We start from the raw sequence: 27,656 nt of genomic DNA, 5'->3' as shown, positions 1-27,656 counted from the left end.
TCTCTAAGAATGCCTGAATGCAACCAGTCCTGATTGGCTATCTGGCTGGCCTTTCAGGACTGCCACCCTACTGTGTGATGGACAGCCTAGGCTGTGCAGGAATGGGAGAAACCTGCTTAAAGGGTTTTGGAACTAGAGGCAGAGTCGACCACATGGGTGGGGGGGGAAACACCCAATGAAGCAACCATGAATGAAGCTTACTACATCCTCCTGTACCTTTGCATCGCCCAGTGAAGTCCTGCTGCTTTGCTGAAACTCCTTTTTCTGATCAACAAGAGAAGCCCTGGAAGAGACGTCGTCTTCCCTTGGGTTAGTGGGACCAAATAACCCCAAGACTAACTCCACTGGACCTCCTACTCTGATTGGCTGTACTTCGCTGCTGCAAGAACCGAGTGCAGGGGTCGCGAAATCTGTAGTTAAGTGCAATGTCTGAAATCCAGCCAGTCTCCTAAGGACAACCAGAAGTAGGACAACCAGAGCTCGAGTCCCCTTACCAGAGTGCAGGATCCAAGGAGTGAAGGAAGCCCAACCGGTATCCAAGATCTGCAGTGGTGCTGTTAAAGAGTGCTGAAAGCGCAAAGTGGCGAAGATCCGAAAAGGGCCTGTAGCTGCTAATGACCTCCAAATTGCTGCCGCGGGAGCACACCAGACATCCTCCCTCTTGTCCCCACGACTGAGGTTCAGGAACCAAGGGTCTGCACTGCTGCAACAGGACAGAATCCAGCTGGACCACTCTTCAAACCAGAGGTACTGTTTAGATTTGGTATTTACCTCCGTGTCTTTTTTTTTTAGCTGTACTTTTCTCCGTTTTTTTCTGTGTGCGATGACTTTGAAAACCTTAATAAAAGTAAATTTAAAAAAATGCCATTACTTTCCTTGTGAATTAAGTCACCTCTGGGTGTAGGAAGTGTGTAAGGAGCATATCCAAAGAGTATCCACTAACTTGTGCCGATTCTGAAAAGTATATTTGATTGTTACATACTGTTAGGCAAGATTGTATGCAGTACACTTTGGTTGCACTACAACAACCTTGACCTCTTTGCAATAGGAACCCAACCTTTGGTATAAGTCTGTACTACACAGGTTGTTACTGTGATGAGCAGCCAGGCTTCTCTCAATAGGGGTCAATGTGAGCAGTGGGGGAGTTTCACAGCGATTCAGTGACAAGTATTCAAATAAACTTACACACAAGGTTTCCTGATTGAACAATTATTAATTTATTTAAGTCGGTTTGAGTAAGCCTTCTTTCAAATACACTCCAAAATACACACTGAGTTTCCCTAAATCAGCAAATATCATTTGGGATGGCACACACACTTCCTACACCCTCAGGTGACTTGCACAGCTAGGACACTGGAAATTAATATATCACTGTTGCATTTAGAGCAAAGGAGCATGTCAAAGAAAAAGGATATTAGAATAAAACAAGAGATCTGAAGGGCATCCAAGTACCCTATTGTAGCTCTGAAGAGCTTGGAAGACCCGTGGACGATCCTTGAATAGGCCTGGTGAAAGAATCTTGCTGCAGTCCCGATGGAGCAATGTCTGGCTACTGATCTCTGAAGAACCTACTCTGGAACCGGCGTTCCTGCATCTGGTCAAATCCCCTTAAGAGGGCTGCAGTGGTGCTCCTTGCATTGTTCGCCGAAGAGGTTGCACCAAGCTTTCATCTTCGACCAGAACTCTTCATGCACCCGAAGCTCCTGGGCACCAGTAACCGGAACCAAAGGTGGGAAAACGTACCTCATGCGACCCTTCGACTGGTCAAGTTTGAAGAGAAACAGAGTACGGGTGGTAAATTGTAGAAATACTTACCTGCCCCTCAATCTCCACCCATGTTTAGTTTGAATAACTTTTCAAACTTTTACACTTTTGGCTTTGTCAAAACTTGTTGTTGAAATCTGGGAACCATCTTATTCATTAATAAAACTCTTATTCTTTAATAGACTCGGCATTAGGTTCTCCTCTGTCATTGATGGGAACAAAATCAACATCTCCAAAGAGATGAACACTGGGGGGTTTACCTCGATTCAACTCTCTCCCTTAAACAGGTCAATAGTGTTGCGTCCAATAAACTGATCTACAGCTGCAAATCTTACCTATCCACAAGTAGTTGCTTAACATTGTCTAGAGCTCTTTCTCTATCAAAAATGGATTATTGCAATACACTCTTCCTTGGCTCCTCAGAACATAACCTGAACAAACTCCAGGTACTCCAGAATAACTCACTGAGAGCAGCGCTTAGTCTCCTGAGATCATGCCACATTTCCACTCGGACACAACACCAATTGGCTACCCATCTGTGACGGAATCCCTCTACGCACCCTGGCCATCACGCACAAATGCCTCACAAACTCTGCCCCGAAATACTTGGCAGACAGAATTTGCATACACCAACCCACACGTACCATCAGATCATCGCACACCCACAATTTAGTGGTACCAAGATACAATATAAAAACAGCAGGAGGAGCCAGCTTCCCAATCCAAGCTGCCAAACGATGGAACTCTATCCCCATCCCCCTCAGACAGGAACCCTCCTTCCTTACTTTTAAAGCCAGTATAAAAAACTGGCTGAGTAGCAAGAGTAGCAAGCCTCCCCAGTAAGACATATTCATTAGGTTAGCTGATCCCCATCAGTGCTTTTTCTAAGCCTCCACAGTTCACCGCTGTACATGATCCCCCTTATTTCACTATCTAACCCACCTGTAACCAGGGTCCTGTTGATGGTAATTTGTATGCCTGTCTGTCTGTAACCTTTAAGTTTCTCAAACCCAGTCACCTCGGGGTTCGGGGCGTGATGCAAATAATAAACAAATACAAAATACATATCCATCCTCACCTGACCTTTGGACCCAATCTCATCCCTAGAACCTCTCCTCCTAATTTTTTCCCCAACTCCAACTATTGGAAAACATTTGTGCACACGGCCCCATATAATTTAGGGTTGGACTTAATAAGTTATGATTGCAAAACTTGTGGACAGTTGGTTCTAACCTAATCATGTACTTCCCTTTACAGGTATTTGGGGCGGTAGAACTTATTATTGTGCACCAACTACAGTGACTATATCCGTTGTATAATGTTTAGTATTGCGTGATAAAATTTCTTGCCATTAGTCATTTTTCATAGACCGTTACAAAAATGTTTATTTTAGGCCCAGGAAACACTAAGTGTAATCCTTGGTGTTTCACTGTGTGGACTCATTATGGAGCCCTAACCCCACTCACCTCTCCTGAGATTCAGCCTTGGTCTCTGATTGGTCTGCCTAACTCCCAGAAGTTGCTCTTTTCATTATAACAAGGGCAGCCTCCTAAACATCTGTCCCCCAGGCTAGAGTTTAAAAATCCATTTGAACAACATCTGTGTGTGGAACTTGCGCTGGATGAGACAAGCTGAAAAATAAAGTAACTTTGGGTTTGTGTTCTTTTTTTTGTTGCACCAAATTGAGGACTTGGGAGTACAAACAATCGGTACGATTTGCTGGCAGGAATGTTGTTGGGGTGGGGTGACCCGGAGACTTCCCCTGTATGGACAGAGGTAATTAGGAGAATGTGAAGCCTTGAGGGATTGGTTCTAATTGGACAAGAAAATAAAATAAACCTCATCAATATCTCAAACCAATACAAGAAAGACATCCACCTGGCTAAACCAGGAGACGTATAAGAATAGAATATAAGTCTAAATCCAGTACCAAAGAACTGTTAACAATCTTAAAAGAACTAGAAAAACCCATTTTACCGCAAGTAATTTGTGTCAAAGACAAAACTTGGTGTACTGATATTCGGCATGCACGAACCAATAGTCTCTAGTCTACAAACTAAAATCGCTTCACTAGCACCTCTGTCCACTCCCAACAAAGTGCCTCTGCCACATTGCAAACAAACATGTTTCAGCTTCTCCAAAGTCTGTTATTGAGGTGGAGAAAATCATACTTGGACTTAAACCATCTAACTGCAAGGGTGATCAATGCCCAGCACAACTTATCAAGGATGCTGCTAGAGAACGTGCACCCTTCATCTCTAAACGTATTAACGCCTCATTCACATCAGGTACTGTCCCTAACAATCTGAAAGAATCGTGGGTTCTACCCCTCCTTTCAAAAACAAACCCTTGACCCTACCGTACCTACAAACTACAGACCTATAACTACTGTGCCATTTCTCTTAAAAATCTTAGTGGCATTTATTCAAATCCGGAATTTCCTGGAATCTAACCTCTTACTCGGATCTCGCCAATCTGGTTTCCGTCCTCAACATGGCACGGAAACAGCTCTAATTGATCTTAAGGCTCAAATAGATGAATTCAGAGATGAGGGTCAATTAGCCCTACTCCTACTCCTAGACCTCTCGGCTGCATTTGACTTGGTAGACCATAAAGTCCTATGCAGCCACCTGGACTCTGCAGCCCATTTCTCCAAGGAAGCTATAACATGGATAGAATCATTCCTGAGCAATGGGACTATGAGTCTTCTCACTCTCAGCATCAGCAGATCCTATCCCCATTACTTGTGGTGTACCTCAGGGATCCTGCGTTTCGCCAACTCTTTATAATGTATTCACCAAGCCCCTCTTTGACGAAATGGACCATATGGGTATTGCCTACACAAATTATGCAGACGATGCCCAAATCCTTATTCCTCTTACCGGAGACTACACCACGGACCTGGCTTTGGTGAACAGAATTTATGGCATCGTTCAGGCATGGATGGCCACCCATGGACTCTGCCTGAACGATGATAAAACAGAGCTTCTCATCCTAGGCACTACGGCCCATTTGTCCAAATTAAGTCCGGACTACGCATACTTCACCATTGACGGCAATGACATCAAAGTAGCCAATGAGGTGAAGACTCTAGGCTTCTATCTAGATGCCACCCAAAACTTTACAAAACAAGTTAATTCCCTGGCATCTTCTGCATATATACGTGCAAACTAATCGGAGAAGGCAAACAATTTCTATCCACAAACCGTTGTCTAACTCTCTCCAGAGCTCTCATACTTTCCAAATTGGATTATTGTAATGCCCTGTACATTGGTGCGAGCAAACACATCATCCAAAAAATTCAGGTACTCCAGAACAACGCTCTGAGAGCAGCACTAAATATAAAAAGAAAAGAACATATCTCCTCTACCAGGAGAAAATACAATTGGCTATCTACTTTTGACAGAATTCGACTCAAAATTGCCACCCTCACCCACAAATGTCTAAATAATAAAGCACCAGCTTACTTAAAGGATAGAATTATTAGCTGATCTGGTCAGACCGACCAGATCAGCTAATTCCAACTGTCTTCTTGTACCACGGGCATCCAGCTTCCCAGTTAAGTCAGCTCAACTGTGGAACTCCTTGCATCCTCCCCTAAGAGAACACCAAACCTTCGCCAAATTTAGACAGAACATGACTGCTTGGCTAAAAGAAAATGACAAGTAAATCTCCATGACATAGTGGCCATCACTAAGCAGATGCCAGCTTAAATATTCTTGCTATACTTTGTACCCGACTTTTCATGCTCCTTCTCACTGTATATTGACTCCTATTACTTTGTAATTAGTCCTGTATGTAAATTGCGTTGTCTTATATGATCTTATGCTGTATGTCTTTTACCTATGTAACTAAGCTGAACATATTCTTATGCCTTGTGCCCTGATACCCGAGTGTCTGTCTGCGCAAAATAAATAAACAAAGTCGGGAAAGTTTCACAAACTTTCACTGCGGCCGAACAGAGTTCTGCACCAATCACCATCTTATATTGTTGTTTCGGATGCTGTGCATATGGTCTGACATCCAGTGGTAACCGCGGAGTATTGCATCTGGTCTTTCGGGGACCGAAAGGGGACGTCGGCATAGGCGTGTCTGTTACACTATCCCTATCGTGACTTGTGTAGAACCCAAAATCCCTCACGCGCCGGGGTCCCTCGGATTGTTTTTTTCCGCCCAGATAACTGGTCGCCCTACAGCAGAGCTCTTACTAGAGACATTGTTTATCTTTACCGAATTTTGGTTTAGTGCCCCGTTAAGTCACTTTGCCTAATAAGAACATCTCCGATAAACACTACGGAGGAATCGTCTACGGCTGTGGTCTTGGCGCCTAAGATCCGGCGGCCGGATTTCCACGTGGTCGGGCCCTCTGGCCGACCTATACAGTAGGGAGAGTGGGTTCGGGGTGGCCATATTGTTATAATGCTATTTCTCTTTTCCACTTCTTTCGCTTTTAGTCTGGTCATCCTTCCCTTTTGCTATGGAAAGGACTCCTTTTAGATTCTGCCCTAAGTGTAGGGTCAGATATCCTTGGAAGGACGAGCATAGGACGTGTACTGCCCGTCTCCCCCTAGAGCACAACGAAAAGCAGTGTTCGGCGTGCAAGCTCCTTAAGCCTAAAACCCTTAAGGATCGCTGTGTAAAGCGGTGGACCGCATACGGCACGTCACGCATGGAGCCTACCACAACACCAGCCGAAAAGTGACGGGGGTACGTCAGATGACCAAACGTCCAATGCGGATGTTCTAAACCTTGAGGTGGACACTTCTAGGTCCGCCGCGCCCGTCTCCGACCCTTCCAGGCTCAACTCTGGTCTTGCTACAGAGACTACACCCGGCGACAAGGGCGTACATAAATATCGCACTAAACACACAACCCCTACGCCATCTTCGACGCCTTTGTCGAAAAAGGCGAAAGCACCAACGGGTCAGTCGAAAATTTTGACTGTTCCCTCGGATCGTGTAGATCCAAAGCCTTCCCCGCATCCGCAACAGCGCAAAACGACTGGGTAAACGAAAATTAATAAGGGCGCTACTCCCCAATCTACACGCGCCGAAGTTTTGGAGTCCGAAACTTCGATTTCCAAGGCCTCAATAGGCCCGAAAGTTGAGACTAGGCCTCTACCCGGCACCCAGACCGCTGGGCCTTCTGGTGCCGCAGATGGCGTTTCGGCTACCGCTACATCATCAGAGGGTTTGTTTCATGACGATTTGGTTACTATCCGGAAGAGCATCGGTAGGATCGCAGCGGCGGTGGGCCTTATTCCGGTCCCGCAGAAAGTTATGGGCCAGGCCGCGGAAACAATTTCGACGGACTTGGGCCGCGATTCCGATGACTCTTACGTGGATAGTCAAGAGGCTCTCTCAGACACCCTGAGAAGTTCCTCTCAACGCCAAAGGGCGGAAAACGTTGTTTCTCCCACCTAGGCTCTCTTGGGTCCTCGAAATGGACTACTGAAAAGTTCGAGGGGTGTATGGATCGGCTGGAGAAGATTATCAGTTCTGCTGACCAGCTTCTGTCGAAAAAGGCTCGGGTAGACCCTAACCTTCAAATACAAGATGTTCAGCCTCAGGTTTTCCAACAGGAAGACGTGGCCCACATGGACACATAAGGGACATCTATACTGAAGAAGAGGAATCCTCTTTTCTCGAATTATGAAGAGGATCAACCGGAGACGCCCGAGAACTGGGAGGAAACCCAGCAAGAAGGACAGAATCCTTGGTCAAATCAAGATCAGGACTCTGATATTTGGTGCCTCGATTCTTCTCCTTCCACCCCGGCTCGCCAGGCCTCCCCTGTGGATGACGAAATGACTCAACACCACTTGAAAAAAGCAGCAGAATTCTTCAAAATGGCCACTCAAGAGGCTTTGCCTGAGCAGGATTTTGTGGAGGACATTATTAAGGAAAAACCTCTGGCAAGTCAATCCATTCCCCTCCTTAACTCTGTTAAGAGGCAGATAGCTCCATCTTTAGTCACACCTGCCCAGACAAGGGCCGTGAACCCGAGAGTCAAAAAATTATTTCGGCCTTCTCCTTCTGACCCTCCATATATCAAGGGGCATGCCATCCCGGACTCACTGGTGGTGACCACTACTTGTAAGAGGGCAGGGGTACCCCTTGCCACTGGAGAATCACCTCCGGACAAGGAGTCTAAAAGATTGTATGCCATAGGCAAATGTCACGTCACCAGCTGCATATACCATTCGGGTTGCTAATAACACTACGCTATTAGCAAGCTATGCCGATGCCCAATGGAACCTGCTCCAAGAAGGCCCTCAGGAGGTCCTGGAACCGGCCAGGACCAAGCTTCTCGCCATTGTTGCGGAAAGAAAACTGGTTAACCAAAATGTGGTTAAAAACATCCTGGATACTGCGGAAACATCTGGCAGATCCCTTGCACAAGGGGCTCTTCTGAAGAGACGCGCATGGCTACGTACATCGGGATTTAGACCTGAAACTCAGGCCTCCCTCATTAATATGCCCATCGAAGAGTCAAACCTCTTTGGAAAAGCAGTTGATGAAGGATTGGAGACGGCCAATAAGCAGCCTGAGACCTTAAAGGCTCTGCAACAAATTACACAAAAACCCTCTTCCCAGAGGGGTAATAACTCTCGGCGGTCCTTTTGAGGATAAGCTTGTGCCGGTCAAAACAACTACGGCACGGTTAACTTCAACAATAACCAAACATCTGGAAGCCTCTCTTACTATCCATCAAGGGGTCAAACGCAGCAAAGGTAGAGGCAGAGGAGCCACAGCCTCGGGTCAGAAATGACCACCAAGTCCAGGTTCCCTCCCATGCCTCCCCAGTCAGGGGGCAATTAACATCTTTCCTCAAGGCATGGGAGGGGATAACTTCCGACCAGTGGGTCTTAAAGACGGTCGCCCACAGTTATTGCGCGTAATTCTCCCGACCTCCACAGTTCAGACCGCCGCGTTCACTGCGCCTTTTACCCGACCATCTAAACATCCTGATTCAAGAGGTGGGAGCACTGCTGGGAAAGGACGCCATAGAAGCCGTCCCTATTCTTCAGGTAAACGAGGGTATTTGTTCAGTGTACTTCCTTGTACCCAAAAAGGATCTCATGCGTCCTGTTGTAGATCTGCGCCCGCGAACAAGTTCATAAAACCACAGTAGTTTTGCATGGTAACACTACAAGAAGTGATCCCATTGCTGAAACGGGTGGACTTCATAGCAACATTGGATATGAAAGATGCATACTTTCATATTTCAATGTTGCCAGCGCACAGAAAATACTTAAGGTTCATGATCGAGGACAAACACTATCAGTTCAAAGTACTCCCCTTCGGCATCGCCTCAGTGCCAAGGGTGTTTACCAAAGTCCTGGCAGTGACAGCAGCACACCTGCGCAGACTATCAGTTCCAGTTTACCCTTACCTCGACTGGCTCATTACGGGGGACTCGTTTGACACTTGTTTTTCGAACACCCAAAAAACAGTAGGTCTACTCTTCAGCCTGGGCTTTTCAATCAACGAAAAGAAGTCCAGCCTAGTCCCCAGCCAAGTAAAACAATTTCTGGGGGCACTAATTCGGACTGAAGACTGTCTTGTCTTCCCCTCCAGCGAGAGGGTTCAGAACATGCTCTCTCAGATTCCTCAATATGTAGCCAGTCGAGAGGTGACGGTACACAAAGCCATGTGGTTGCTAGGGATGATGGCGTCATGTATATACTTGGTTCCCCACGCGCGGCTGCGCAGGCATCCCATGCAAGAGTGGCTCAACAGCCAGTGGTGTCAGGCCAGCGGACAATGGGAAGATCTGGTAGTTGTCTTGCCAGCCCTCGTTCTCTCTCTGCAGTGGTGGTCGAGGGAAAACCTCCTGGAGGGGAAAATCTTCACCACCCCTGCAGTGGAAGCCACTCTCACGACAGACTCATCTCTCACGGGGTGGGGGGCTCACCTGCTTCAGCAGACAGCACACGGAGTGTGGTCCCCGCAAGTAGCGTCCAATCAAATAAACTTACTGGCGCTATTAGCAGTGTTCAAAGCATTGAAAGCCTTTCAGGTACAACTGCAAGGGAAGACGGTGCTGATCTTAACCGACAGCACTACTGCAATGTATTACCTGAACAAACAGGGGGGCACTCACTCTCCAGGGCTATCCAAGCTGTCCCAAAACATTTGGATATGGGCTCTCAAACGCAAGATGTTTTTGTTGTCCCAACATGTTCCAGGTTAACTCAATCTTCTAGCAGATGTACTCTGCAGAGATTTTCCTCTGCCAGAAGAATACGAATGGCGACTGCACGAAGACATTGTATCCAGCGTCTTCGCAGAATGTGGGTTCCCATAGATCGACCTGTTCGCTACTCAGGAGAACGCCCAATGCCAAGACTACGCCTCCAGGCACTCCCAGAACCGGTCCAAGGGGAACGGTCTCTGGATAAATTGGTCGGGGAAATTTGTCCACGCTTTTCCCCCGACAGCCCTTATCAAGATAGTGCACAAGATGCACCAGGAACCAGTTACCATGATACTAGTGGCCCCCATGTCGGCCCGCCATCCTTGGTTTGCTCACCTGATGGAAATGTCCCTCTCCCCACCAGTCAAGCTGCCCTGCCCGTACAACATGTCTCAGGACAGGTGGGGGGACCCTACACCCGTGGCCCCAAACCCTGAACTTAGCAGCCTGGCTCCTGAGATCATAGAGTTTGGACACTTGGAACTCCCTCAGCGGTGCATGGACATACTCGAGGAAACTTAATACATGTTATTGCTATGCTAGCAAGTGGAAACGTTTCGTCATCTGGTGCAATTCCAAAGGTGTCAATCCTATCAATTGCTCACCCTCACACATTGGCCCTCATTACGACCCAAGCGGTAAGGGGTTTACGCCAGCGTAAACATCGCCGACCCTTACCGCCTGAGTACGAGGTCCCTTTGCGCCATGGTGAGTTTAACGCCTGCTTTTTGCAGGCGTTAAAATCCATGGCGCTAAGGGACCTTGATGTTAATTACGCCACCGTAATTTACGGTGGCGTAATTAACGCCTTCCCCACTCCCATTATGCCCTATGGGGCAAGAATGGGAATGGGGAAGGGCAAAATGGGGATTGGGGACTTACCGCCCCGCCAAGGTCGGAATGGGGCGGTAAGTCCGCCAACCACCATGGCGGAATTGCACCCTTAGCGCCATGGACCATGGTGCTAATAGCACCATGGTCCTCCGCCAAGGTCGTAATGAGGGCCATTGTGTTGTATCTAACCCACCTGTTGGACTCTGGGTTAGTCTTTAATTCCCTAAAGGTTCATCTGACTGCTTTGTCAGCCTACACCACATCACAGCAAAAGGTATTGTGGTCGAAGATACCGGTGATTAAAGCCTTTATGGAAGGAGTTAAGAGGATGTATCCTCCCATCTCTCAGCCAGCCCCTGGATGGGATCTGAATGTGGTTTTAACCAGGCTCATGGGAGCTCCCTTCGAGCCTATGCATAAAGCAAGTCTGAAAAACCTGACTTATAAAACAGCCTTCCTAGTGGCTATCACTTCTATCAGAAGGGTTAGCGAGCTACAGGCTTTCTGTTTTAGACCCCTTTGTTACAGTCCACAAAGATAAGGTAGTTCGGCGCAAACATCCCAGGTTTGCGCCTAAATTTATTTTGAAGTTCCATGTGAACCAGTCAATCGAACTACCTACCCACTTTCTTCCAGAACCCTACTAACTTGGCCGAAAGAAGCCTTCACACACTAGACTTGCGCAGGGCAGTCATGTTTTACCTGGAGAAAACTAAACCACTAAAAGACTAAACAATTCTTTGTTTCAGTGGCAGCTGGTAGAGAAGGGGATCCTGTCTCTAAATCAGCTATCTCAAGGTGGATTATCAAATGCATCACACTGTTACACTCTTGCGAAGAAAGAACTGCCCTTCAAGCCTAGAGCACATTCTACTCGATGCACTGGGGCATCCATAGCATTCATTGCAAATGTTCCTCTTGAGTCCATTTGCAAAGCGGCAACCTGGAGTTCTGTACACGCCTTTACAAAACACTATTGCCTAGACACTTGTTCTAGGTCTGATTCTCAGGTGGGACAAGCAGTACTAAGACATAATTTCTCTACTGTTCCTTCTCACAACCCACCTCCAACTCCGGGTACTGCTCGCTAGTCTATGCACAGCATGTGATTCTAAGCAGATTAACAAGCATCAGAAGACATGCATTACTTACCGTAATAGCATTTTTGATGATTGTATCTGCTTAGATTCACACGTGCCCTCCCTACCGCCCCGCTCGGGGTGGAAGGAACATAGACTTCTTACTACTTTCTCTCTTTATGCACTCACTCACTATAGCCTTTGGCTCCCTCATGGCAGAAAAAATACAATCGGAGGGACCTCGGCGCGTGAGGGATTTTGTGTACTACACACATCACGATAGCGATAGTGTTACAGACACTCCTATGCCGACGTCCCCTTTCGGTCCCCGAAAGATAAGATACAATACTCCACGGTTACCACTGGATGTCGGACCATATGCACAGCATGTGAATCTAAGCAGATACAATCATCAGAAATGCTAATACGGTAAGTAATGCATGTCATCTCCCACTCCCTCTTATTCCTTTGTCCCTCTCCACTCCCTCCTCACCAATAATGTTAATTGTTCCTTATACCGTTTTCAATTTGTTTTCAATTCTTACCTTTTGTTTGTCTCTCCACTCCCCCTATTCCTTTCTCTCTCCACTCCCTCCCCACCTCAGCAATAATGTAAATTGTTCCTTCTACTGTTTTCGAGTTGTGATTCAATTACCATTTTATGCTTGTTGTATTTCTTCTAGTTCTTATGTAAAGCACTTTTGATTAAAGTGCTATATAAATTCAATAAAATACAAACTTTCACTGCGGCCGAACAGAGTTCTGCACCGCACTTGCACAGTACCTTACAAGTGAAGAAAAGCTGTAGCTGAGGCAGTTGTTCCTGCAGTTCCTGCAGATCTTGCTGTTTGTGTGCTTCAGTCGTGGGGACAAGGAGGACGTCGGGAAGAGGTCACAAGCTTGGCAAAACGTCAGTTTAAGGTGTGAGTTCCTTAAAGTCCACAAACTGGTGTCCTTCCCACTGGCTACCTGGTTTTCAACAGCACTCTAAAGAAAATTCGACCAGAGCAGGGACGATGTCCAGGTGGCTTGCGAGTTGGTTATTCCCACCAAACACAAGGGAAGAAGTTAACATTGAAGGGCTTCTCTGTCGATGGAGTTTAAGGCAATTCGGACATGCAGCAGGGCTTCATCAGTGGACCAGGAGTTGCAGCAGTTGTCTTCCTTCAGCTCGTCTTTGGTTCTTTTCCGTTCCAGTGATCGACTCTGATTTCCAAGTCCCAGAGGCCTGCTTTTAAACAGTTCCCCCCATTCATTCCAGCATGGCTGTCACTCGCACAGCAGGGTGGCTGTCCTTGTTGAACAGCCAATCGCACCAGAGTGCATTTGGGTCTCCTAGGAGACTAAGCACAGGGAGTTTTGGGCACCTACCTCACATCCTATCCACCCCAGACACTCGGGTGTCAGAGGAGGGCTTCAGCACTGAAGCCCGCCAAAGGCCAACGAACAAAGAGACCAAACCAGGTTTGGCGTGCAGAGACAATCACAAGAAGCACCGTTACAAAAAGAAATGGTGAAAAAAGTTGACCGGAGTCTGTTTTTACAGATGGGTCTTGGGCGCCATGTTGAAAATACATGGCTGCCCCGATTTTTAGTTACCGGTGTTCACGGTCGGGAAAAATAGTAGTTTGTTCTAAACCGCTGCCACCAGCCATTTCAAGTGGGAAAGGGTAACATTTGACTGTTAGAGCAGTGTTTAGACTCAGGCGATGCTAGGCAACCCCTCCAGCACTCGATAGGAAGATAGTGTGTGCTGGGTCTGTTAATTTAAAAAGACCAGTAAAGTCAATTTAATTTTACATGCTCTGGGAGACAGTAGTCAGTCCCATAGAAGGTATTTAAACCTTGGGGAGTCTGAAAGACACCCCTGTGCCACTGCACTGAAGGTGCTGCGTGACACACAAGAAAAAGATGCCTATGGAGTTGTTTTAAAACTCCATATCCAAAGAACACAAAAGTAAAACACACATCAAAATACATGAGTGGGTAAAAAAGTCTCCCACTCTTTCCAGGTAAAATTTAAATCCTCTAAATCCAGCAAAGTTGCTGGGGGTCTCAAAAGGTAAGGGAAATGAGCACATTCTTGAGAATTCTCCCTAACACAGGGCTTAACCGGTACCAGTGGTCAAAAATTCCACTTACTCAGATTAAAATTTAAAAGTCGGGAGTCAAGCAAAAGTGCTGGGGGTCTCTCAGATTAAAGGGAATTGGCACAGAAAAGGACATTCTCCCTAAAATAACAAAAAAAGGGGGGTGCAAGAGGAGTGGACCAAGCAAGTGTCAATGGTAGCCATGGAGGGCAAGGGGAAGAAGGAGAAGGGAAAAGTGTGAAGGGCGGGGTGATCCAGATTCAGGCCAGTTAGCGAAGGGTGCCCAAGGGCAAGTGCTGGCAAGGGATGCTTAGGAGGAGGGTATGGCCCCTGTATGAACTCATAAAGGACCCGGCACCAATCGCAGCGGCACAGGGACATTACAACGGAAGGAGGAGAGGAGAGGGGAGGAGGATAACAAAATCTTTAGAAATTTCCAGAATTTAAGGGGATCCGGCTCAAGTCTGAGGGGGGCAGGGAAGCCATTCCAGAGGGAGGTTCCTGCCGAAGAAATATCTACCTTCCACTCCCTGCTTGGAGAAAAGTCTGATCTGCAGAGTTGAAGCTAGAGGACCACAGACCTCTAGCAGGGAGGTATGTAGGGAGCGAAAGCTGGATGTAATTAGGTTCCACACCCCATAATGCCTTGTGGATGCTGCAAAGGGTCTTCAATGTTATCCTTGCGGTCACCGGGAGCCAGTGGAGAGATTTTAGGGCTGGAGAGATGTAGTCCCTGGGCTTGAGGGTAAGGGTAAGTCTTGCAGATCTATTCTGGATTAGTTGAAGAGGGGAAAGGGGTAGATTGAGCAAGAGGTTGTTGCAGTAGTGCAGCCAAGAGAACCAGAGCTCTGGAGACAGCTTCTGGGGGAAAGATGAGAAAAGAGAGAATGCCTCAGAGGTTGTGTAGCCGAAAGTTGGTTCCTAGTAAGGTCTGTGATGTGAGGAAAGAAGAGTGAGGAGTCCAAGATGACCTCAAGCATTTTTTTGCCTTCCGAGGGAGATGGGAGGGGACCAAGGATGGAGGCCAGAGAGTGGGAGGGAAGCAGGCGTTCCAATGAAAAGCATCAGTCTTACTGGCATTCAGGCAGAGATTTTTTAGCCGAGCACCAACCCTGAATAGCAGTCAGGCAGTCTGGTATGAGTGTGGGAGAAGATGAGGTAGAGGGAGGAAGCCTAAAGAGAGCTGTGCGTCAACGTAACGTAAAGGGAGGAGAGAAGGAAGAGATCAAGTGGGCCAGAGGGGCAAGGTATATATTGAAAAGCAACAGCAGTAAGAAAGAGCCCTTAGGGTCGCCACCGGTAGAGGGAAGTGGAGGAGAGGAACGGGCCCAATTGCCCTTTGGGAGGTTTGGTTAGAAAGGAAGGAGGTCAACCAGTCCAGTGCCCGGTCCGTGATGCTTAGCTTATCATGGAGACTATTTAGGAGGAAGGCATGATTGACTGTGTGAAAGGCGGAGGAAAGATCGAGAAGGATCAGAACGGTGGGTGAGTTGGTGTCCAGATTAGAGAGCAGATCTTCACAGGTGTTCAGAAGAGCGGTTTCCATGCCTCTGGATGCTTTGAAGCCAGACTTGTGGTCATGGAGTCAGCCAGCTAATTCGAGGGTCTGTTAGGGGATGACAGCTTCTCCATGAGTTTGGCCAAGAAAGGGCTAATGGAGAGAGATCAATAGTTAGCCGGGCAAGAGGGGTCAGCAGATGGCTTTTTTAGGAGAGGGTGCACAAGAGTATGCTAGAGGGGTTGTGGGAAAGAACCAGTGGCAAAGGAATGGTTACAGAAGTCAGCCAAGGCAGGGGCAAGAGAGATGTCCTTGAAAGTTCTGGAAGAGCAGGGGAGAACCTGGTTGGTGGAGACTTTCATCGAGCAGACTACTTTAGAGACCTCATCCGGTGTAATGTGAACAAAGGAGGGGATTAATAGAGAGGGCCAAGAGGGGGGGGGGGCAAGGGAGGCAAGAGGGGAAAGGTATGGGAAGGGGAGTGGATGCCAATGAGGACAGGTTGTCTTGGTTTTTGGAGAAGTGGGAGTGCAGTGCAGAGGGCCTGAAGGGGGGAAGAGGAGACTGCAGTAGGGCTGGCCAGTTCCTTGCAGATTTTGAAAAGTTCAGCCATGTTATTGGTGGCCCCAGAGATGCAGGCCTGGACATGAGCCCTCTTCTTGGAGTGAATGGAGATTCGATATTGATTTTGGAGCAAGTGGCAGTTTAGTTTGTCAGAAGGGTGTACTTGAGGCTTGCCACTTCCACTCAGCACTTGTTTCAGAGTGGCCAAGCTGGATTCATACCAAGAGTTGCACTTGGAGGCAGGCTTCATGCAGATCCCCAAACTGGGGAAAGGATGTCCAGAGTGTTAGCAATGGAGGTTAGCAAGTGCAGAGTCTGTAGGAGAGCCCGAGGCAAGAGTGGTAGGTGGGATGAAGGTGGAGGAGAATGCAGCGACTGACACACGCTTCATTGGTCAAATGACTGAGGAGACTGGCAGTGCGGGCAGAGGCATCACGGGGGGGCAGGAGCTCAAGATCAGTGGAGAGGAGAGAGTGGTCAGACCGGGAGAGTAGAGTAGTAAGAGGGCTGGAGAGTGATGTCAGCTGAAATGAGCGCATCCAATGTGTGTCCGGCAGAGTGGGTTGGACCAGGGGGAAGAATAGTCAGGTAGTGTTGGAGGTCTCAGAAGAGTACAGTGGCAGTGTCAGAGGAGCCCAGGTGGATGTTAAAGCCTCCCAGGAATATGTTTGGGGTAGGCGGTCAGGAAAGAAGAGCGGTCTGCCAATTCTGAGAAGAAAGGCGGTGTGGGGGGAGTGGGGTATGTCCAGGTAGCCTATAGATGGTGGCGAGAGTGAGGGAGGGAGAGGGAAGGAGACACAGCCTACAGACTAGGCATTCAAAGGAGGCATAGGATTGAGTGGGAATGATGGTGGCTGGAACTTACTCTGGGAAAATCAGGGACACCCCTCCCCCGGGTCGGGTGGGCATGGGATTGGAGAGGATCTTGTAGCCATCGGGGAGAAGAGTACCAAACGCAGTGATGGAGCTGGACTTGAACCAGGTCTCAGTAAGAGCAAGGATGTCAAGTTCAAGGTCTTCGAGGAGGAGAGAGCTGCCCGAGGCGTGTTTGACAGCAGAGCGAGAATTAAGGATGGCTAGGTGAAGCTCAGTGCCCCCTGTAAAAGTTTTCCTGGGGCTGGGGGGGATACAGGGTTGGTGTACCAACACCGGAGAGGGGGGAGGAATGGAAGAGGTTAGCAGCAATATGAGGGGGTGGGGGGAGTTGAAGAGACAGGAAATGCCTGTCAAGAAGGAGGTTGAGTTGAGAGCCTTGGGACATGATGTTCGTCCTAGTGTTTTCTAGGCTGGTGACAAAAAAATACATGGGCTTGCTCTCAATGAAGTTGTTAGGTCTGGAAGGGAGAGTGAGGGAATATTTGGGTGTGACGGCATTGGAGTGTAGGGTTGGTTGGGGGTGATCCTACCATGTTCTCGCGTGTCCCCAGAGGGGGGTCTCCCCCCATGAGATCCTCCCACTGTGTACCACCGCCAGGGGTACTGTTGGGAAGCGGCCTCACCTCCCTGGCCTCATGGGAGGTGGCTCCCCCTTGGGGAGAAGTGACGACATCTACGTATTTGTCACTATTGGGGGGGGGGATTTTCCTAAAGTCCTACTGGTAGTACGGCTTTAGAAAGCTAACCCAGTGGTTTGTAGATCCCCAACTCTTAGTATCAGTCAGTACTAGCTCAGGGCCTTGGTAGTGTGGCAGCGCAGGTTTATTTTAAAATGAAGATGTGAGCTGTAGGTGGGTACTTTGATTCTTAGACAGGCACAGCAAAGAAGCACTTGCACATATATGTATATAAAAGATATATATTTATTATATTTACACCAAAATTACTTTAAGTACTTAAGACTTTTATGGTAGAACACTTAGGAATACTAAATAATACACTTCAAAGGGCACTTTCACTTTTATGTTTCTTCGCAGTTAAATTTGTAGCAGCGTTAGAAAGAGAAAAGACACGTTTATCGTAATATCTGTATTTGCGCACGCATGCGGTTTTCAACAGGTCATACAGTAATGTATTTACTCTGCAGACTCATAGAAAAGTCCCTAAAAGGGAGGAAAATAAGTGTTTAGTGCAACATGAGCTTAGTTCAAGATTCTAGAGACGATTTCTTCGCCTGACAAGACTTGAGTCCAAAATGCAACCCTAGCTAAAGGCAGTTTGGAGAGGGCTTGAAATCCTGACAAACAGCAAGTCTTGCGGATTTCTTCCACTCTCTAAAGGTATTGAAGCAGCAGAGACCTAAAGACAGACTCTAAGGGGACGCAAGCAGTGGCTTGGGTTAGAGTTAACAGAGGGTTGCCCTGGACCCCTCTGTGCACTCCACACTCTTGAGTGACTTCTTGGGATCAGGCAAGCAATACCTTTTTCCCCACAGTACCTTTGGTTTGAAGACATTGTTCGTATTGTCTCCTCCGCAATGTGGCCGCTCTGGACCTGACCTCCGGATTCCTTCGTCTGGTGATGAAAGGCAGGACAATGAATGGGGTCTCAGCAGCAGTCTCGAATGAGGAACTGTAGCATGACTTGCAGCAACTTCTGGTTCACACTGCGGTTTTGGTGCCTTTTCAGCAGCACCAACAAAGGACATGGATTGCCCAGACAATTTTTGCTTCCTGAAGTCCCACGCTCTGGTGAGGAGTTCTGGGCGAGTTGAATCGGATCTCTGGAATGTCCTTACGGTTTCAGAAAAGATTTGGACGGATTTGGCCTTTCCACAAGTATGCATTCGAAATTGGCAGAAGGTCTCTTGATATTGGGGATCCGCAGCTGTTGAAGATGATGATGATGATGATGGCTCGTTTTAAAATTTATTCTTGGGACTGGTTGCTCCCACCAGCTAAAGGGAAGGAGTTGTCCCCCTGGAGCTCCTCTGTCGCATAGAAAATGGGGTCAGGACAGCAGTGGTCGCTTCACGGTCTTGCAAAGGGTCGGCAGGCATCTCTGGTCGACTTCTTCTTCGGGTACTTCGGTTTCCTGTGGTCGACTTGCTTTACACTCCAGAAGCCTAACCTTTTATACAGTCCCAGCACACACTCCTCTGCAATCACTCAGCATTTTACAGAAAGGGGTGTGTTTGGCTGTCCAATCACCCCTGTGGGAGCTGGACCTATTTAGGCACTCTGGCAGACAAAGGACAGACACTGGTTCCTGCCAAAGGCAAAACACAGAACGAAGTGCTTCAAAGTGACTGTTGGGCTGTAGTGGACGGAGGATCACCCTGACCTGCTTCTCTACATTACTGCAGGCTACTAAACTCGCCATCCGCGAGGGGAAGAACAGCCGTTGCCGCAAGTTGGACTTGGGAAATTAACATCAAGTAAACCTTTTTGGGACTCATTTATTGCAACTGCTACTTATTCATTGTTATCTCGAGAGCCCCCGCTTCACTGCAGCGCTCAGTAGTGCATCTGCACGCTCCGCCCCAACCTTACTAGAGTGTAATTCTTTTTCTTTTGTACCTTGCTTTCACCCGCCCTCTTGCCCGCCTCCCTCCACATCACTTCCTATATCTTCTACGTTGCGCGCGCATTGCGCACGTGCGCACCTGAACTGCTTCAAAGTTGCTGTTCGGCTGGGGAGGCGTGGGTGAGTGGGCCAATTTGGATAACGTGTGTATGTTCTAAAACAGTGTATAACCTACCATTATACTGTTGGTTGGTGAGTGGCTGGAACTGGCAGTGTAAATTGTTAGTCGCCCATATTCATATTCATTATGTTAGTCTGAAACAGTTTCTGCAGTAGCATTACACTCTCCACCCCTGATCGGTGCAGGTTCTGGTGGTATAATAGAAGTTATAGTTGTGTAAGGCTGATTCTATAAGCGCCGCCCGATATAATGGTTAACGGTCTGTGTAGCGGGAGAAAACTGACGGGAATAATGAAATCTCCTGTCAATGAATGCTTGGTGCCCACACCACTTGTCAATGGAGTGAAAGTTTCCTCCTGCAATTTAATGGAAAATGAAATTAATATCTCTCCATCTGTAAATGTATTCTCTTCTTTGACAGAAGAGCTTAATGCTTTAGCTCCTCCCATATCTTCGGCTATTATCGGCTTCTATCGGTATACCTCCCCCGTTAAAATTATCAATCCAATGTTCGGGGATCATATGCTGATTATTCTAACGTTATCTATTCCTAATGCCCATTTTTCTACAGACACCTTATTAACAGTGCTTGAATCCGATCGTCATGCTTTCACAGTGCGTTGGAATCCTTCCTTCTGTCGCAGGCTTATCAAATTGATTGCATCAGACTGAAATCATTACTACTTTCGTTCCAGGTGCTCCCTCATTGTTCCAAATCGTAGCCAAAAATTTTACTCGCACTTCCATCTAGATAGGCTTGCGCTCTCAAGCAAGAGGGATTTTCCCTCAAAATCCACACATGTCCATTCCTACAATTTGAAACTTGCCAACTTTAAAAAAGCAAAAAAACTCACATTAGTAGTATTTTGAAAAATGTCTTCTCGAATGATGTAAAAACATATAAGGCACATTAAACCATCTTACAAAAATAAAATTATATGGATGAGAAGACAATTATACCGTGTGGACAATCAAAAAGGACCACCCGATTTTCCTGGTAACTACTGCCCTATCGCCCTCAGACACCTCATCAAAGATCTTTTCCTTATTAATACTCCGTTTACAATTGCATATTGACCAACATGCCTTACTATCTCCTAATCAGGTGGGTTTTCGCAAAGTAATTGGATGCCCATTGAACGCAACCATTTTGGCTCACCTACGGGCCCAAACACTTTATGCCAAAATGGGCCCTGTATACATCGCCAGTTTAGATTCAACTGCGGCGTTCGACAGTGTCATTCGCGAAATACTTTGGAGCAAAATGCTAAAGCTTGGAATACCCGCTTATCTGGTCGCCCTCATTGCCTTACTAGACCAAAACACTAAATATCGAATTCGGCTGTATAATGAGGGGGCGCGCTCAGCAACTCCATCTCCACTGGAATAGGCGTCAAACAGGGCTGCAATATGGCGGCAGTACTCGTCAATTCCTAGCAAATACAAATTGAAAATATTTGGAAAAATGCAGTGACCTTTCCTGCTAAATTGGGATCCATTAAATTAGACTGGATCGGCTTTGCAGATGACCTCTTGTTTCTTGATAGAACCCCATTCGGACTGCAAGAAAAATTTCACTTGTTCTCACAATTTGCATCAGCAAATAACCGAACAGTGAACCCGGCAAAATCGTACATTTTCATTATTGCTAATGGTAAGCCGAAGTTGCTTCGTTATTATTGGTCACTTAATGGGACTGATGCCTACTCCCTAACTATGTGGAAAAAGTATTTGGAAAATAAGCTAAAAAGCCTGATTTCACAGATGAAAATAATACACCATAAATACTGTATGTATTCATTACTACCTCTCATTCAGTTCTACCTGCTTAAAGTGGAACCTATACTGTTGTACTCGGATCTATGAAAATGCTGACGGCAGTTACGGCGCGGCACAGTGATCATATGCATCACTGTGCCTGCTTCCCCTGGTCTGCATTATCCTTCCCAAACCCCCACCCCACTTACCTTTAGGGCGGCGCACTGCTGCGTGTGCTGCCCACACTCTGTTATCCCTGTGGTGTCAGCTCGTCCCACTAACGGGTTGCAGCTGACGCCGCAGGGTGTTTTTATTTTTTACGTGTCAGCGCTTTCCGAAATGGTAAGCGGGGGACACCCCTGACCCCCATTACTGCGCCCAGGAAGAGCAGGGGACACCCCTGCTGTGCTTGGGCACAGTAAATGTCACCCTCATTTTGTGCGCCTCCAAAGTCGCAGTGACTGGGGGGGTACACAAATGAGGGCGACATTTTTGTATGATACCTTATACTGCTTGGACATAAGTACATTTGAAATTGATGCTATCCTTGATGTTTTACAGAGAAAGTTGTGGAAAACTGTTAGGATTAGCATCATCTATCCCAAATGCATTGATCTGTCTTGAAATCAGTTTACTGCCCTCATCTGCGAAGAGAAATTGGAGAAGTATTAAAAATTATCTCAAAATGCTTGATCCCCCTAAAGATGCTATGTATGTCAAGCTTAACCGAATCCTTGGTGATCCCAGTATTCTTTCTCTTAATTTACTCACTAATAAACTAAAGTTGATTTTGAATCAGATCAATGAAACACCTGAATCGATGGGCATCTGTTTGCCAAGCCAAAAGAAAAAATGTGAATGGTGGTATTGGTGTCTTCTGTCAGACAAGGTTGAAACTTATCCCTCATTTTATGAATATAGCTTTTTTTCGCCAAAAATGGGGCGATCGTCCAAAATATTTGGTCCAATTTCCATCTGCCAGTGCAAGAAATATATCTCATAACCAAATTGTGGAATCGCTGCCAAGGTATCATAGGTTCTGGTATGTCGCTTTTGCAACTCAAATCAAGCCATAGAAACCTTGAAACACTTAGTGATCTATTGTAATTCATTTAAGGTTCCACGTGATCGAATCTTTGGGTTGAATCCTGATCGAATCTTTGGGTTGAATCCATGCATTCAAACATAGTGTCAGAGGCACTATGGAAACGTTGCATGGGGCTTACAGTCTCCATATCTCCTTGAAACTAATTGAATTGCTAAGAATTATCGAAGCAAAACTAGCTGATGTGATGTTGTTTTTATAAAGGTAATTAATTCTTAGATTTGTGTATTAACGTGGTTTTGGTTTAGTCCATTTTATATCTTGTATCCATTGCAGTTACTAATCAAATTTTTTTGATCTTCGTTATGTTGATTTGTATAGGTTTTATTGTTGTAATATTGTCATACTGTATTCTGTTATGTTTATTACTGCAATTTGTCATTTGTAAAGGTTTCTGTTTTTAAACCAACAACAATAAAAAATAAATTTAAAAAAAAAGCAGACCTCCACCTCCCAGAATGGGAATGGTAGAAGGGCTAACCAAGAACAACCACACTGCTAATGTTGAAAATAGAAGGGAGGCCCCAAGTTAGTAATTGGGTTCTCCTATTGTGCACTACCGAGGATATGGACATCGCCTGCGGTGTGAAAAATACCAATAGTTGGTAGAACACATCCACTGCCACCAGCCATAACTAGCTGATTGTGACTATAAAGTTACAGGAGAAGGGGGAAAGGTATCCCTGGGGGAAACTAGGTATCCCCTTTGGCACTCCACTGAAGGTGGTGTGCCAATCTCTCAGTATCCCTCCTAAAACTCTATAGTCCAAGTATCTGTCTATCCTTAAGAACTGAAGTTGAGGATATATAAAAACGAATCTTAAAGGAGGACCCCAAGGATCCCCAGCACCACTGCCCATAAGGAGCTGTGTACTGCGGTATTAAAACACAGATGCCTTAAAGAGCTATGGAGCAGACAGACTCCACAGTACAGGTAGAATACAAAGAATAAAGTTTCAAAAGACAGAGTCCACAAGAATGAATGATTGAGTGAAAAAAGGCTCCACACATTCAGGATTGAAAGAAAAAGGTCCAGAAGTGCTGGGGGTCTCACTAGGAGAAGAGATGAAGCACAATAATGATGCATTTCCATAACAGTCACAATGTACGAAATGTGATATGTCTTGTAAACCTATGAAAACTGACCTCCGTCAATCCTGACTTTATGGGACTTTTTCATAGGTATAGTATGCCTGACCAAAATGTACATCTTGTACACATACAAAATATAGGTATAGTATAAAAGATGCACATTCATTCTGCACCTGCATGATGCATGGATGAATCTTAAAATGTCAGTATCTTGAAAGTGGCCAGTTTGTTTTTCAGAATCTTCATTGCATCAATTTGAGATCTAGGTGCATGCCAACAATCCTAAAAACGTAAGCAGTCAATTCTTTTTTCCTCCTATAAGAAAACATAATTTTTAAAGCTTAAAATCATTTTTGTTCGGAAATGTTCCATGCAGGCTGCCTGTTATTTTCATGGCAGGGTTCAAGAGACGTTCTTTTCTGAAACTCAATAGATAGTTGCACTTAAACTTAATTATGCCATCTGCTAGCATGATGGCATAATGTCCTTCAATACTACATTATTTATCTGCAGTATCTCATTACCTAATTCATGATTCCTCTTGTAGTGGAATAACTAATTGTGTACCGTTCTGTCCCCAGGTTCCTTTGCTGTTGCATCAAAAGCAGGCACTGGCATGGCTCCTATGGAGGGAGGCTCAGAAGCCAGCAGGTGGAATTCTGGGTAAGCAGCAAAATACTGGGTTTAACTGAGACCTGTCTATGTACAAACACCTGATGGCCAAATCGAAAACCAAATTTAACTCTCTACTCTGCCATTGCTAACATGTATAGGGCGTGATCACCATTAAAAATGTCTTGTATACAAATAGTGTTTTGCCTTTGCACGATTACAATTGGCTATCAAATAAGTCTAAAAAAGGGGAGTATTTCTTGTAAGGAATAGGTAGCTTGTTGTCTCAGGTGGTGTCCTCTAACTGTTCTCCCTATGTGTTTTGATTTTATTTGTGTGCGCACTTGATTTTTGAAGTTTTTTCTTTGCATTGGAAGGATGGCAGAATTTGTTTCCCTTGGCATGCCATCTAGAATAGTAATGTTCCCCCACCCCGCCCCACCCCACCCCCCCCCCCCCCACCCCACCCCACCCCGTGTAGACTGGTGCTGATGTGTACGCGTGTGCCATGATGGTGTATGTCCCAGTGAAACAGTGTGCTGCCGCCTTCGGTTGGTGTGGTCATTAAATTGGCCGCACTTGGAATCGGGGGCCCTCTAGTCATGCGCGGCAGCCACACCTCCTTGGAAGCTGCAAACCTCTCCCTGCCCTCTGATTCAGACCCCGGTTGGGCCAGATTGAATCTTTTTATGATGCAGTGGTTTTTGCAAGCTAATTGGGAAGCGTTAAGTAATGCATGTACTGCATGAAACCTGACCTGCCCAGTGCCACCCAGAACCTTTCTTGGGGTCTAGTAAGTGCTCCCACACAGCAATTTGTTTCCCAAGCCTTGCTTTCCAGAACAGTGAAAGGCCCTTACAAAAAAATAAGCAGTTTCTTCTAAAACGCCACACATGTACAGGGCCACCTAGTAGCCATCCCTGGAAATTCAACTCCAGATCAGAGCCATGTAGCAGTGCACAATGGGTAGTCCAATAAGCTCAAAACTTGCTTTTTGATTCATAGGAGGAAATTGGTAGTCTTTTAGGCCAGTGCGTTTTCATACATGGCTTTACCCCAAACCAAGACTCGCGGCTCTCAAGCTTGCTACAACCAGCCATACATGCGTTTCACCCTCCTTGCTGATTTGGAGTGCTGTGTATAGGCTCATTGGTGGTATTTTTTTGATTTTTTTTTTAGCTGAAATGCCCTAATCTCAAGAAAGATGACTCCAAAGAATCAGCCCCAGTATAGGAAGCCAGTTGTCAGAATAAGCCTTTTTGGGTGTCAAGAATGGGTTCAGAAGCCTGTCCAGGGCTTGACGTAGCACACAGGGATCGGAGTTGAAACCATCCCATCCCATTCCTTTCAGAATTGCATGGATTTCCCCAGCATTTTTGCTGGACTATTGGATTTTTTGACTGATTCACCCGAGTGAGTGGGAACCTTTTTCCAAACTCACCCATTATTTTACTCTAACCTTGGCAACCCTTATTACCTCTTCTTGGCACTTTTATATGGAGTTAAGCTTTGCTCCATGTTTTCTGGCATCTACATTTTATTATTACAGCACTTTGTGAGTGTCGCTGGACGCTCATTGAGTGTTTTACCTGTTCTAATACATTACCAGGGTAGGGGGGACACCATTTCTTTTTTTCTTCTAACTGTATTTTATTTTGTGAGATCAGTACACAAGTAGAGTGCTGAGGGGAAACATTGTCTCCTTTTTCCAGTAACTTTTAGTTACTGTTACTAGTTCATCTGACAGGCTGATGGCAGTGTACCTTTTTGCATGACTTTTTGTGGACTTTAGTCGCAGGCTGTCTTCACAGCTGTGGTAAGGGACACGAGGCTCACCATTTGCCTAACCATTTGGCTTACCAGCAACGGGCTTGTGAGCGAGTCCTGTGCTGCCGTCTTGGACTGGTTAGTTGAGGGCCCTTATATGTTGCCTCTGTGCCTATGCCTCAATTTTTTTTGTTGCTTCTTGCCCTTTTTTGCTGCCTCCCAAAGCCACATGTCTTCTCCAGCACCCTCTTTGTTCTGTGACCCCCGCTGCCCTCTTCCTGCCCCGCCTCCCCTTCTTGCAATTGGTAGCTTCCGCTTGGAAAGCTGCCCTTATTGGGAAGAATTCTCAATGTGCTAATTCCCTCTACCTTAGAGACCCCCAGCAACTTTGCTGTATTTTGAGGACTTGATTTTACCTGGAGTGTGACCCCTTTTCCCATCTCTAATGTATTGTGATATGTATTTTACCTTTGTTTCCTTTTGGTTATGGAGTCTAACCAACTCCATAGGCATCATCTTTTTCATGTGTCGCACAGCACCCTCAGTGCAGTGGCACAGGGAAGCCCAAGGTTTAACTACCTTATCTGGGATAAACTGTTTCCCAGAACATTGGAGTGAAATTGATTTCACTTTGTCCTGTACATTTCTAGACCCAGCATAACCTATCTTCATATAGAGTGCTGGAGGAGTTACCTAGTATCCCCTGTGTCTAGATACTAATGTAACCGTCAAATGTTACCCTTTCCTCTCAGAATGGCTGGTGGCAGTGGTTTTACAACAAACTACCATGATTCTTCTTGACCGTAAACTATTCGTAGCTCTGGTAACGTGAAAATCGCGTGAGCCATGTTTTTCAAGATGGCGCCCAGCCATCGTTGCTAAAATGGTTCAGTCTTCTTTTTTGCAATGTCTTTGTGGAAAGGTCCTTATAGAGTTTTTCCTCTGTACGCCAAACCAGGTTTGGTCTTTGTTCATTCGACTTTGGCGGGCTTCAGGAATGAACCCGTCTCTGGCTCCAGTGTGTCTGGGGTGGGCAGGAAGTGAGAGGTGCCCGAAACTCCCAGTGCTTAGTCTCCTAGGAGACCCAAATGCACTCAGTGATGATTGGCTGGCTGACTGTTCGACAAGGATAGCCACCCTGCTGGGTGAGTGGCAGCTAAACTGGAATGAATGGGAGAGAACTGAATAAAAGGAGTCTCTTGGCTTGGAAGGCAGAGTCAACCACTGGACGAAGGAACCAAAGAGACTGCTGCTGCAACTCTTGGACCGTTGGTTTGCCCGGTGAAGCCCTGCTGCATGTCCGAATCGTCAAGTTCGCATCGACAGAGAAGCCCTGCAAAGAACGACTTCTCTCTTTGAGTTGGTAGGACCAATCCACTCCAAAGTAAGCCACTTGGACACCCATCTCTGAGCTGGTTGCATTTCCTCAGAGTGATGCATGAAAACTTGGAGCCAGGGAGAGGGACACCAGATTGTGTGTGTTACTTGCAAGCAGGCCGAAAGCGTTTGGAAGATCCTCCGACTCCCATGATGTCGGACCGGCCGAGCCTGACCCCCCTCATTTGAGTGCGCGTCCTCAGAAGCAAGGGCAGTCCACCTTGACAGCCAGGACCAGCGTAGTTACCAGTGCAGTAGCTGAAATGCGAAACAGCCACCGAAATTGAAGTTTGCCAGTTGCAAGCTTTTGACTGTTCCAGTGCAGGAGTCCCTC

At 46.5% G+C, this 27,656-nt stretch overlaps 1 protein-coding gene across 3 annotated transcripts in view; it reads left to right on the top strand.

Moving 5' to 3' along the window:
• TTF2 (transcription termination factor 2) overlaps nucleotides 1-27,656 on the top strand; it is a 1,006,608-nt gene that overhangs the window by 271,178 nt on the left and 707,774 nt on the right. For all 3 annotated transcript variants that reach the window (XM_069635774.1, XM_069635772.1, XM_069635773.1), the window contains exon 10: nucleotides 24,148-24,229. In XM_069635774.1, the coding sequence (XP_069491875.1) occupies nucleotides 24,148-24,229 (82 nt within the window). The remainder of the gene's footprint in view (nucleotides 1-24,147; nucleotides 24,230-27,656) is intronic.

This window comes from Ambystoma mexicanum, chromosome 7p (assembly GCF_040938575.1).
Source record: "Ambystoma mexicanum isolate Mex_15411 chromosome 7p, UKY_AmexF1_1, whole genome shotgun sequence".
Lineage (NCBI taxonomy): Eukaryota > Metazoa > Chordata > Amphibia > Caudata > Ambystomatidae > Ambystoma > Ambystoma mexicanum.
This window is presented reverse-complemented; position numbering and strand designations above follow the sequence as displayed.